The sequence below is a fragment of the Nicotiana tabacum genome, chromosome 1 (assembly GCF_000715075.1).
Source record: "Nicotiana tabacum cultivar K326 chromosome 1, ASM71507v2, whole genome shotgun sequence".
In the NCBI taxonomy this organism is placed as follows: Eukaryota; Viridiplantae; Streptophyta; class Magnoliopsida; order Solanales; family Solanaceae; genus Nicotiana; species Nicotiana tabacum.
Window position 1 is genome coordinate 211,569,003 of NC_134080.1, and position 14,268 is coordinate 211,583,270.

General features: G+C 39.0%; 1 protein-coding gene across 2 annotated transcripts; it reads left to right on the forward strand.

Moving 5' to 3' along the window:
• The first annotated feature begins 9,549 nt into the window (after positions 1–9,549).
• LOC107787477 (uncharacterized) lies at positions 9,550–12,941 on the forward strand. Of its 2 annotated transcripts, none has more exons than XM_075256505.1 (6): positions 9,550–9,873; positions 9,960–10,180; positions 11,066–11,285; positions 11,642–11,727; positions 12,139–12,230; positions 12,332–12,941. In XM_075256505.1, the coding sequence occupies exons 1-6, from the start codon at positions 9,790–9,792 to the stop codon at positions 12,547–12,549; spliced, it is 921 nt and encodes a 306-aa protein (XP_075112606.1). In that variant the 5' UTR covers positions 9,550–9,789; the 3' UTR covers positions 12,550–12,941. The 2 variants fall into 2 exon arrangements, with proteins under 2 accessions (XP_075112606.1, XP_075112605.1); XM_075256504.1 differs by having other exon boundaries at positions 12,367–12,941.
• Positions 12,942–14,268: the final 1,327 nt, after the last annotated feature.

A 14,268-nucleotide genomic window follows, 5' to 3' on the forward strand; every position in this document is an offset into this window, starting at 1 on the left:
TTTATTCGCCTCCACCAATAATGCTATCTCAAGTCCTGATACATATTCGCGGCACCCGGATGAATGGAGTACCCTGAACTGTGAGCATCCTAGAGAATCAACTCGTGCAAGTCATCTACATTAGGCACACATAGATTGCCCTGCATTCGAAATACACCATCTTCTCCAATAGTGATCTCCTTGGTATCGCCGTGCTAGCATATGGGGGTCATCATACTGATGCTCCCTGATACGATCATAAAGAGAAGACTAAGAAACCACACAAGCTAATACTCAGGTTGGCTTGGAAACATCCAATCTGACAAACTGGTTGGCCAAGGCCTGAAAATCCAACGCTAAAGGTCTCTCTGCTACCGGTAGATATGCTAAGCTGCCCAAGCTCTCCGCCTTGCAACTCAAGGCATCGGCCACCACATTGGCCTTCCATGGATGATAAAGAATGGTGATATCATAATCCTTAAGCAACTCCAACCACCTACGCTGCCGCAAGTTAAGATCCTTCTATTTAAACAGATGTTGTAGACTCCGGTGATCGGTGTATACCTGACAAGGGACACCATACAAATAATGCCGTCAGATCCTCAAGACGTGAACAATAGCTGCTAACTCGAGGTCGTGGACATGATAGTTCTTCTCATGCACCTTTAGTTGTCTGAATGCATAGGAAATCACCCTACCGTCCTGCATCAACACCGCACCGAGACCAATGTGTGACGCATCACAATACACTGTGTAGGACCCCAAACCGGTAGATAATACCAACACTGGCCTGTAGTCAAAGTTATCTTGAGCTTTTGAAAGATCTCTTCACACTCCTCGATCCACCTGAATGAAGCATACTTCTGGGTCAATCTGGTCATAGGTACTGCAATAGACGAGAAACCCTCCACGAATCGATGGTAATACCCCACCAAGCCAAGAAAACTCTGGATCTCCGTAGTTAAGCACGGTCTGGGCCAAATCTGCACTTCTTCAATCTTCTTCAGATCTAACTCACTTGATACTACATGATCCAAGAATGCCACTGAATCTTGCCAGAACTCACAGTTTGAAAATTTTGCATATAACTTCTTCTCCCTCAAAGTCTGGAGCATAGTCCTTAGGTGCTGCTCATGATCCTCCTGACTCTAGGAGTCACCAGAATGTCGTCAATAAACACAATGACGAAAGAGTCAAGATAGGGTCGTAATACACTGTGCATTAAGTGCATGAATGTTGCTGGGGTGTTGGTCAGCCCAAATAACATCACAAGTAACTCGTAGTGATCATACCGAGTCCTGAAAGCAGTCTTCGGGATATCTGGCTCCCGAATCTTCAACTGATGATAGCCTGAACGCAAGTTAATCTTGGAAAACACTTTGGCACCCTGTAACTGATCAAATAAGTCATCAATATGAGGCAACGGATACCTGTTCTTCACTGTAACTCTGTTCAACTGGCGGTGATCAATATATATACGCATAGAACCATCCTTCTTCTTCACAAACAAGACTGGAGCACCCCAAGGTGACACACTACACCGAATGAAGCCCTTATCAAGCAACTCTTGTAACTGCTCTTTCAACTCCTTCAACTCAGGGGGAGCCATACGATATGAAGGAATAAAGATGGGCTGAGTGACAAGTAACAAATCAATGCCAAAGTCGACGTCCCTATCGGGCGGCATGCCCGGAAGATCTGCTGGAAATATATCTGGAAAGTCCCTCACTAGTGGAACTGACTCCACGGTAGGATTATCAGCACTGACATCCCTCTCATAAGCTAGATACGCATCACACAATTGCTTAACCATTCGCTGAGCCTTTAGAAATAAAACAACTCTGCTAGGAACATAATCTAAGGTACCTCTCCACTCTAACCGTGGTAATTCTGGCATAGCTAGCGTCACGGTCATGGCGTGACAATCAAGAATAGCATAATGGGGCAACAACCAATCCATGGCCAAAATAATATCAAAGTCTACTATAGTGAGCAATAATAAATTAGCTCTGGTCTCAAAACCACTAAGAACAACTAAACACGACCGATACACACGGTTAACAACAATAGAGCCTCCCACGGGTATAGACACATAGACATGAGAACTCAAAGAATCACGGAATACGCCCAGATGCGGTGCAAAATAAGATAACATATAGGAATAAGTGGAGCCCAGATCAAATAAGACTGTTGCATCTCTATGACAGACCTAAACAATACCTGTAATGATAGAGCCGGATGCAACTGCCTCCGTTCGAGTAGGAAGAGCATAATATCTAGCCTAGCCTCCCTTTCTAGGGCAACCTCTACCTCCCTGACCTCCAACTCGAGCTGGCTGAGCAGGTGGAGTGGTAGCTGGTGCTATTACCATAGCGTGAGGACCCACTAGAGCACGTGGTGACTGAGAAATCTGTGAAGGTATACCCCTCTCGAGTCTGGGGCAATCCCTCACCACATGACGAGTGTCCCCGCACTCAAAATAAGCTCTCGGAGGACGTAGTTGTTGTGGCTGGCTCGGGTTTGATTGGCTGGACTGACCGCTAAAAGCACCCCGTGTAGGAGGTTCGCTAGACACTAGCAGTGCATAATAGGGAGACTAGGCTTAGGAGTGGCCGGAGCACCGTTGGCGGCTGGAAGTGTTGAATGAACAGGGCGACTCACATAGTCCCTACCATGACGAGCTGCAGCTGGGGAACTAGTACCACCATATGTTCCAGACTCTCAAGACCTCTTGGCCTCTCTCTTCTTCCTCCCCCGAATCAGTATACCCTCCAACCTCCTAGCAATCCCCACAACCTGCTGGTATGCGATGTCCATCTCCAACTCTCGAGCCATACTAAGTTTGATGCTGGGGTTGAGCCCCTCGATAAATGGATGGACCTGCTCTATAGTAGCAACCAAGGTAGTTGCATGCTTAGCCAAATCACTGAATTAAACCGCATGCTCTAACACAGTCATAGAACCCTGGCGCAACTGCTCAAACTCTGCACGCCATGCATCTCTAAGGCTCTAGGGAACATACGCCCTCAAGAACATATCCGGGAACCGAGTCCAAGTGAGTGAAGCTGCCTTGACCGGACCATCCAACTCATATGATTGCCACCACTAATAGGCCGCTCCTCTAAGATGGAACGTAGTGAAAGAAACCCTACTAGACTCCGCAATACCCATAGTACGGAGGATACAGTGGCACTCCTCAAGAAAACCCTGTGCATCCACTGATTCCAAGCCACTGAAAGTAGGAGGATGGTACTTCTTGTACCTCTTGAGCCTGAGCTGCTCTGCCTTAGAAACCGCTGCTCTAAAATCGGGCTGAACTGGAGCTACCGGCTGCATCGGTATGATCTTTGGAACCTGGTTGACCTAGACCCGCTGCTCCAGGGTATAAGAGGAGGGAGTCTGTGCTTCTCCCCCAGCCTGAGATATGGCAGGAGCAAGTGGGATCAACCCTGCCTGAGCTAAAGTGCTGAACATGCTCAAAAATTAGGCTAGAGTCTCTTGAAGAGCTGGTGCAGTAACAGGCATCTCAGGTGCCAACGCTCCCACTAGAGCTATTGGTGGCTCCTCTGTAGTAGCTCGTGCGGGTGCTTTGGCTGCACCACGTGGACATCCTCGGCCTCTACCCCGGCCTTGGCCTCTCGCAACTCTAGGAAGGGGCGCGGGTGTCTAGTCATCTGATCCAGCCGTACGCATCCTCACCATCTGTGAGAGAATAGAAGACAGAAATTTAGAGTCCGAAGTAAAAGTCTTACACGATAAGGAATCAAAGAAGTGAAACAGTTCCATAGCCTCTCGAAGATAAGTACAGACGTTTTCGTACCGATCCGCGAGACTCTACTAAACCTGCTTGTGACTCATAACACCTATGAACCTAGAGCTCTGATATCATCTTGTCACGACCCCATTTTTCGTCCGCAGGATGTCGTGACAACACCTAGTCTCTAAGACTAGGTAAGCCTAATAATTATACCAAATAACTGAATATTAATCTGAAACTCAATCTCCATATCTGAAATAAATAAAACTGCAGTTCAAAATGATTACAATTCCCAAAACCTGGATCAACACAAAAAGATGTGCAAAATAGTAGCATGAGTATATCACAATGGTACCCAGTAAGTGCCAAGCCTAACCTCAGTAGAGTAGTAACGAGGTCAGGTCAGGGCTCTACTAGAATAAAAAGAAAACAAGGAAGAAGATATATTATAATATAATAAAAGACTGAGAATTTAACAATGAGAAATTTCAGAAGGAAACAACACATCAAATAGGAGTAAATAACAAGGGCACTCCCGAGGTACTGCCCTGTAGTCCCAAATGTAAATACGCGATAGGAGATATCCCGAGGTACTGCCCCGTAGTCCCAAAAGTAAATACACAACTTATAACTTAAGGAGCAACGAATTTACAGCAAGAAATCCTACAATTAAGGATTGAATACAAATAAAAAAACAAGTAACTCAATTAAGCTTGTTGCATAAATTACAAGTGAGAGTTTTAAACAAGTAGGCATGTGACATTAGGCTAAACATGATGACTACATAGGCTAGGACAACTTAGTTAAGGAATTAAAGGAGAACTACTCAGCAAGAACCAAAATTTTCAACATATAACCCGTGTATGCACTCGTCACCTCGTGTATACGGCTTTCACGTATTTCAATTATCACATCAGTAACAAAACCTAAGGATAATTTACCCCACACGAGGTTAGACAGATCACTTATCTCAAATCAAGCTCAATCAATCAATAAGGACGCCTTTTCCTAGACTTTACGACTCCAAATGGCCCAAATCTAGCCAAAAATAATTACATACTATAAATATAACTATAAGTAATTAATCTAAATAAATAAATCACAACTTTAACAAGAATGTAGAAAATCGCCCCAAAAAGTCGACCTGCGCCCATGTCTCGAAATCTGGTAAAAGTCACAAAATACAAAAACCCATTCGATATCGAGTTCAACCATATCAAAATTACTCAAATACAACCTCAAATCGCCTTTCAATTCCCAAAAATTCGGTCTAAGGACCTCACGATATTTTCCCAAATTTCACACTCCAATACTTAATTAAATGATAAAAATAATGATAGATTCGTGGATATTAATCAAAAATGAGTGTTGAATCCTTACCCAAATGTTTCCTCTGATGATCCCTCAAATTTTTGCTTCAGTCTGAGCTCTCTAAGTCCCAAAATGAAAATGAGATCAAACCCTCGATTTAACCCTTTTTCTGCCCGGAGATTTCATTCCTGCGAGGGCTTAGCCGCATCTGCGGCATTTCCATCGATGGTGCAGCCATCACTAAGGCCCATGAACCTCGCTTCTGCGACACCCTAAGCACACCTGCGCTTGTGCTTCTGCGAAGGGACAACCGCATATGTGCTTTCGCTTCTGCGCTGTACCGACCACACCTATGGTCCCAGTTGGCCTGACTCACTCTCGCTTCTACGGCGCCGCACCTGCGGTCCAAGGTGCGCAGGTGCGATTGCACCAGATACTAATAAGCTTCAGCAAGCTAACACAACTCCAAATCGATCCGTTAACTATCCGAACTCCATCCGAGGCCTCAGAGACCTCAACCAAAAATACCAAAAAGTCCTAAAATATCATACAGACTTATTAAAGCCTTTAAATCACATCAAACAACGCTAAAAATATGAATTGCACATCGATTCAAGCCTAATGAACTTTAAAACTTCAAACTTCTACATTCGATGCCGAAACCTCTCAAATAAGGTCTGATTGACCTTAAATTTTGCACACATGTCGTAATTGACATTATGGACCTATTACAACTTCTGGAATAGGAATTCGACCCCGATATCAAAAAGTCCACTCCGGTCAAACTTTTCAAAATTCATCCAACTTTCCAGCTTTCACTAATTGACGTTGAAATGACCTACGAACCTCTAAATCAGCATCCGGACACACTCCCAAGACCAAAATCACCTTACGGATATATTGGAACCATCGAAACTCCATTCCGGAGTCGTCTTCACACAATTCAAACTACGGTTTATTCCTACGACTTAAGCTTCTATATTAGGGACTATGTGTCCCATATGACTCCGAAACCAAAAACCAAACCTCTCGGCGAGCCACATACCCATATAATGAGATAGAGGAAGCAGTAAATAGGAGTTCGGGGCTAATCTCTCAAACGACCGGACGAGTCGTTACACTATTATTTAGGGCCGACTATTGACCAGTCAAGAACTCACAAGCTTAGAAAATGAATGCAGCGGAAATAAGGATGCTTGTATGGATGTGTAGGCATACTAGAAAAGATAAAATTAGGAACGAAGATTTATTGGGCAAGATGGGAGTAGCCTCCGTAGTGGACAAAATACGGGAAGCAATATTAAGATTGTTCGGACATATGAAGAGGAGGAACGCATATGCTTCAGTGAGGAGGTGCGAGTGGTTGCCGGTGATAAGTCTAAGGAGAGGTAGAGGTAGACCGAGAAAGAATTGGGAAGAAGCGATTAGACATGACGCGAGACATTTTCAGCTCATCTAGGACATGACTCTAGATAGGAGAGCATGAAGGTTAAAGATTGGGGTAGAATATTAGTAAATAGCCGAGAGTTATTTTTCTTTTTTTTATGGGAGAACATGATTCTAGTTTAGAGCATCTTATATGGTCCCTCGTCATCTTATCAGAATATTAGTATTATTATTTTATTAATATTATCGTATTATCTTAATCTTTAATTTTATTACTGGTGTTGTTTCTTTTACTTTGGTTACCGTTGTTATTTTTGTTGTTAATACTTTTCTTCTTTTTTTTTTCCAGTATTTTCATCTTAACTTTTTTTATTCTTGTATTTTTCAAACCTACTTTAAAAATATTTTTCTTGAGCTGAAAGTCTATTGAAACCATATCTATACCTCACACAAGATAGGGTAAGGTCTACGTACACCTCACCCTCTCCAAACCGCACTAGTGGGATCTAACCGAGTATGTTATTGTTGTTTTTGTTGTTTATAGTTTAAGTTCTTACATATTAACGGTGTAAAAAGTATTTACCCAAATATATCGTTTATTAGATAATTACATGTAAGCCTCTTGATTAATATTAATTAATAATTTGACAAAATACTCCAACTAACCTATTTTTTTGGTAACTAATTGACTTTATTTACCAAGTAAAAATATATACATGAGAGACAAACGAGCAAACTACCCCACTGGACATGCAGCCCTAGTTTGGTCCTTCTACAATTCTACTTTCCTACTTTTCTATCCTCTATCACTGTTTCATTGTATCTGGGTACCAATTTATTTTGGTCATAGTCCTTTCTAACCTAGGAAACATGATGGCTCTAATATGGATTTCCTGAATAATCATTTTGACTATGCTTGTTGTTGTTCTTCTTTTCTGTTTGAAGATGACATTGTTTCTTTCCTGCCATATATAGTAAACTGCAGCAGCTAAAGTCATTCTGCATAAAGCTGCTCCTCCACTCCTTCCTTTTGCTACTCTTTGTATCCGTGCCAGTTCTTCTTGCCATTTCATCTTCTTCCTCTATATTCCTTGCCAATGCTGCACTTGCTGCCATATTGTTCCTCTCATTTCGCATTCAAAGAACAAATGTTGAACTATTTCAGTCCCTTGTTGGCATAGTGCACATGTGGTCTCTATATTTGCTCCCCATCTTGCTAATTTTTCCTTTGTTGCCAATCTTTCCAGAATTGCAATTCTCAATATGAATATCCATTTTTGGAAGTCCATAGTTGTTGCATATTATTTTCCTCCAAGTTACCTTCTGGAATTCCCCTTGCATGGTTTTATACATTTGTTTGATTGAGAAGCTGTCTATCCTCTGCACCTCTTGTTCCGTGTAGCCAGCATTTTCAAAATAGTTTTTTGCCTTGAAGATCTGTTGAATGACCAAAGATGCATTTTTAGGTGTTGTACTCTATACTGTATTCCCTTTTATGTAGTAAGCATTAACCCATTGTATCCATAACTTTTCCTTCTGCTTGCATATGTTCCATAGTAACTTGCAAATGACAGCCTTGTTCCATAGTTCCACATTAGTAAAGTTCAAGCCACCTGCAACTCTTGGACATCACAGTTTTTCCCAAGCAATCAGTGCCTTCCTAGTAGGCTCTGTATTCCCTGACCATAGGAACCTTCTACATATTGTATCAATGAACTGAATAATCTTCTTTGGCAATGTAAAGATCTGAGCCCAGAAGTTTTGAATTGCAGTCAAGACACTCTTTATAAGCATAGCTCTCCCTGCATATGACAGGAATTTTGATGTCCAACATTATATTTTGTTCAGCATCCTATCAATCAAAGGCTCACGTTGGATAATTGATAGCTTCTTTGTGCTTTAAAGTACCCCTAAGTGTATATTAAAATTTAAAATTTAGTAACGATAGAAAACAACATTTAAAATGTGTATAGCTTAAATCAGAAACCATGGAATTCAGTCGAAAAAATGTAAAAAAGAATTATCCAAACACCCTTTATTTCCGTGGTTTTTTCGCGTCACACAATTGTCTTCCCAAAAGTCCAAACCTTTTCTCACTATTTGGGTCTGTTTTATTTTACATTGAAAATCAAAAAAAGTCTATGGTTTTTCTTGAGTTGAGTAATCTTGAAGATTAGTTGAATAAAAACTATACTTTGGGATTGAAATTCTCTTGGGACTTTGTCATTTGTGGTATTCTTTTTAGTTTGTGTGTTTTGACTGAGGCAATCAATTTCGCCGGATTCATCGGTTTCCGATGACCGGAATAAAACTGATGAATAAATATCAAAACTTTCTATTTTTTGTTTATTTTTCCATATATAATAATCCCTCTGTCTTGAATACTTTTTAAAGTTTGACCTTAAAAATTATACTCTCTTCATCCTTTATTTATGCGGTTGTGTTCGAATTTTGAAAGTCAATTATTTTTTTATCGTGATTTTTAAAATGTTTTTTAAGTATTTTGAATTATCAATTATTGTGATTTATAGATTTTTTATATAGTTTTTAATGTAAATTTTATTTCAAAAACTTAAAAATTCTATGTTCGAATCTATAGCCAAAGTTAATTCACTCTCGATGATCGCAAAATACCACATAAATTGAGACTAAAGAAGTAGTATATTTTTATATTTAAAATTTAAAAATAATTTAATTTAAACTTTTATTTATCTTAATAAGAATAATTTAGCGTCATGCAGATTTATATGCTCAATTAAATGCTATCACATAAATTGAGACTATAGATTAATAAATAAATAAATAATACTTAACAAACATAGTATAATCCAACAAATAATTTCTGGAAAAGGTAGTATATATACAATCTTACTCTTAACTTGAGAAAGAAGCATTAAAACTATTTTTATTTAAAAAAATAAGTTAGAATCCTGTATAAAATAAGTTAAAAAAATAATTTAAAAAATAAGGTAGAGAGATTATTTCGATGACTCAATTTAAAAAAAAAAAAGAAGCATTAACAATAAGTTATTTATTTATTTAATAAATAATTAGTTGTCCACAAACTTCAAAAATGGAGTTCCTGTATATAGACCGACCGGTTAATATTCTTGCCCGATAATCACACATATAAAGGAGAGGGAATAGAATTTAGAATCCCGTTTTTATCTCTTCCTCTTTCCCCTGTTTTTATACATCATTTGTTTTTTCTCTCTTTGTTCTTTGGTTGTCCTCTAATTCCATTCACAGAGTTTGGAGAGAGAAATATTAAAACTATTTTCCTTATTTTCTTTTCTCTCTTTCTCTCCCTCTGTGTAATTTGTTTCTTTTTTCCTTAACATAATTCTTATATTACCATGGATAAAAGCTCATTGCAATCAAATCTTGATTGTTTCCTTATTTCCACAACCCCATTTGTTCCATCCCAGTTTCTTGCTAAGGTTTGTATTTTTTTTCATTTTTTTTGGCTACCAAATTTATATGTGTAAATTTTTTGTTTATATGATTCTTCTTTGTGTGTGTGCAGAGTGAGATAAGAAACCTTAATAGGTTATGGCATCCATGGGAAAGGGAAAAGGTGGAATATTTCAAGTTGGCTGATCTTTGGAATTGTTATGATGAATGGAGTGCTTATGGTGCTGGAATTCCTATTAGATTGGATACAGGAGAAACTTTGGTTCAATATTATGTCCCTTATCTTTCAGCTATTCAAATCTTTACCAGCACTTCACCTGCTAACTTTTTGAGGTATACATTCTTGGTTTCTCAATTTGATCATAGCACTATAGTTTTTTTTTTTTTGGGGGGGGGGGGGGTTCTTGCTTATCAAATAAAAGGGGCAGCCTGGTGATTAAGTTCCCGCTGTGCGCGGGTCCGGGGAAGGGTCGGGCGTCTATCGTAAGAGGCTATTTCCACGGCTCGAACCTATGACCTCCTGGTCACATGGCAGCAACTTTACCAGTTACACCAAGCTCCCCTTCTTGCTTTTCAAATGTGTTTATTGTATTTAAAATGGGAAAGTTTAATGCTTATGCACAAGGTTGAGCTGGTCAAAATTTGTAAAGGTGGTTTCTTGCCTTTTGTTTAAGTTAAACTTGTTTTTAGAATTGTTGTTTATTTTGGTGATCATGTTTTTTCTTGAAGTTTAGTCCTTCATATGATGCTTATACACCAGGTTGAACTGGTCAAACTTTGTAAAAGGTGGTTTCTTGCCTTATTTTGAAGTTAAAATGGTTTTGGAATTGTTGTTTATTTTGGTGATCATGTCTTCTCTTGAAGTTTAGTCTTTCATATGATGCAGTTGAACTGGTCAAAAATTGTAAAAGGTGGTTTCTTGCCTTTTAATGAAGTTAAACTGGTTTTAGAATTGTTGTTTATATTTGGTGATCATGTGTTTTCTTGAAGTTTAGTCCTTCATATGATGCTTATGCGCCAGGTTGAACTGGTCAAATTTTGTAAAAGGTGGTTTCTTGCCTTTTGTTGAAGTTAAACTGGTTCTAAAATTGTTGTTTATTTTGCTGATCATGTGTTTCCTCAAGTATAGTCCTTCCATAAGTTTGCTGTTTGCTCAGTAACAACTAGGTTCAACAATGGTAATGTAGAAAAATGATGATACTATTTTTTGTTTTTTAGGGAGGAGGCCGAGTCTGTTTGCGAGACAAGGGATTCTTTCAGCGATTCGTTAAGTGACGAGAGTGAGAGCGAAAAGCTGTCAAGGTGGGATGGATGTTCTTCTGAGGAAGGTGCAGTTGAACAAGATAGCTTAAGTAGAACGAACGATAGATTGGGCTATCTTTACTTTCAGTATTTTGAGAGATGTACTCCATATGGAAGAGTTCCTCTAATGGATAAGGTATTTCCCTCTTTCCAAATCATGTCATATTATGCAATAAGGAAAGCTGTAAATAGAAGTATTTAGTGTTACCATGTTAGTTTTAGTTGCTTTTCTTCTGCTTCTTACGATCTGCTAGTAATCAATGATTTATAATATTGACAAACGCTTCGGGCAACTGTGGTAGAATTAGATAAGTTTAGTTGTAGTTCGTCATGTCTCTATTCCAGTTTCTTCTCTTTGCCATTACAGTAGGGGTAATAAAAGATAGAAGTGAAACAGAATATTTGTTAAGATTTCTGTCCATCTTTGTTTATGCGATTATGATTTGATTAGAAACCTATGCTCTTTCTAAAACCAGCTCATGTTGCTTTCAGATTAATGGATTTGCTGAAAGATACCCTGGATTAATGTCATTGAGAAGTGTAGATCTTTCGCCTGCTAGTTGGATGGCTGTTGCTTGGTATAGCACCCTTTAGTCTTTGTCTCAGTCCTGTTTCTATGAAATGGAAGATGTTGTTTACGTCTACGATTATATCAAATTCAAGGTGATAAAGGGCAGCCTAGTGCACAAGGCATCCCGCTTTCATGAGCCTACCTACCCTAATGCAAGGATTAGTGGCTGCTTCCACGGCTCGAACCCTTGCCCTATAGGTCATCAAATTCAAGTCGATATAAAATAAAATCTTATTCTTATCCTCATTAGTGGTCAAGAAGATCTTTTCCTGTAACAAATTCTATATGATACCATGTCATCAATGCTTTTATCCTCTTATTATTGCTTAACTAGCTTCTTTAGTCGCAACCATCAAATAATGGAAAAGGGAATAAAGGAATGATTGGGTCACTAACTTTATTGAGCCGCAAAATGCAGGTACCCGATATATCACATTCCTATGGGAAGAACTATTAAAGACTTGTCAACGTGCTTCCTCACTTTCCACACCCTTTCATCTTCTTTTCAAGGTATTATTCCCTTTATCCTTTGAATGACTGAAATCACCGTTATTAATATCCCCTTTTCGTTTCCAAGCTTTATTCTTTACTTTTTGCCCGTGATTACACAGAATATTCTTACTCCATATCGTTCATCTTTGTCCAGATATGGACCTTGAAGATGACATGGAGAATGTTAATAGGAAAAGAAAGGAAGGAGAAAAGATCCCTCTCCCACCTTTCGGTTTGGCCACTTACAAGATGCAGGGCGACGTGTGGGTATCTGATAGGAGTGGACGGGACCAAGAGAGGCTGGTGTCACTTTTTAGCGTGGCTGATTCGTGGCTAAAGCAATTGGGGGTCCAACACCACGACTTTAACTACTTCATGCGTATTCGTCGTGGTTGAAAAAACTTGAATGATGAAATTGTCTTTGCACACTAACAAATGGAAGTGACTATCTGCAGTTCCGTTCTACTTTGGCCTCTTTGAATTGTCGATGCATCTTTGTAAAGGCGTTTGGCTTTTATGTAGTCCCTTGCTTTTCGCGAGCTATAGGATTGCAGTGATGCAGTCTTTAAAGCTCGCGACTTCTGTGACTACTTTTTGTATAGGAATGAGCCTAGCTTTTAAGGGATAAAACTCGAGGTGAAGCTAGAGATAAGATGTAGGGCTCTTGTAACTGTGGACTAATGAGCACATGATTTTAGATGTCAATGAAGTCCTTACTCTTTGAGTGAAGTTCTTGCACCCTCCTTTGATTCTGAAGAGCCTTTATTTGCTTAGTGAATCCTGTGCTTGATTTGTAAATTTTAATGCTATATGTGTCTCTGATCTTTGTATAGATTATCCCATTGTAAGTGGAGAAAGAACTAATCTATTAATTGCTAAACAGATAAATGGCAATAAAAAATATTACCATGGAAACTAGGATTCAAATTCCGAATTCCAACGGAGACAAAAGGACAGTCTGGTGCACAAAGTATCCATATCCTATTCTAGTGCAAGCATTAGTGGTTGTTTTCACGGCTCGAACCCCTAACCTATAGGTCACACGGAGACAACTTTACTATTGCTCCGAAGTTCCTCGTCTAAATTCCAATGGAGACAAAAATCGGGAAAAATTCACAAATAGTCACTTTCAGCCCTCGTAATTGAAAAATAGCCATTCCCCGGAGTTTCAAATTCTATAATGTCTGGGAATTTCACTTGTGGAATTTGAAACTTTAGCACAACGGCTATTGTTCTAAGACAGGGCCGAAAAACGGCTAGAGAGTGCTATTTCTACCAAAAAAATGCTATTCGTATCTGTGGGAAGTACCAAGTTTCCGATAGAATAGGTGAGATATGCGCAAGTTGGTCCGAACACCACCATTATAAATATAATAATAAAGAAAGGGCCAAGAGAAGATATTGGTGTTCACATTCAATGTCATGTTGGGCAGTGGACGAGGTTAAATGAATAAGTCACTGCTGCTTGCATCAGAGTAGGTTGCCTTTCTCTGAATCCTCCGTGAACGCAGAATGCTTTGTGCACCTGAAAGTCTAAAACCTGACGTGAGGTTGAATAAGTTAGTTGCATAAGTCATTTGTGGAACAACCTCTAAATTGTGTTGGCCTATTTTTGCAAACTGCAAACAAAATTCAAGTTTTTCTGCGTAAAGGTATGGCTTTTCTTTTATTGAGTGAAGTAACAAAATGCAACTTACGGACTTTGTAGAGTTGCAGAAATTATCTTTACTCCAACCGAACACATCTATAAATATAAATGGCGAAGTTGCTTACCCTCAATGAGAAAATTTTAATAAATTACAGTGTTATCTGTGTGAATTGAAATCAAAATGTGGAAATAGCTTATAAATTTGAAAACGATAAATTTATTCATGGATAGTATTCGAACTGTTGATTTTTCACATAAAAACACCTAAATTAAATTTATGTGTAGACTATACCTCAATTATACCTTCCTATATGTAACAAAAGTACAACTCATAGGAAATATGAATTCTGGTGACTATATTTAATTTTCAATGGAACATATATACACAAATAGTTTAAAATCCCAACT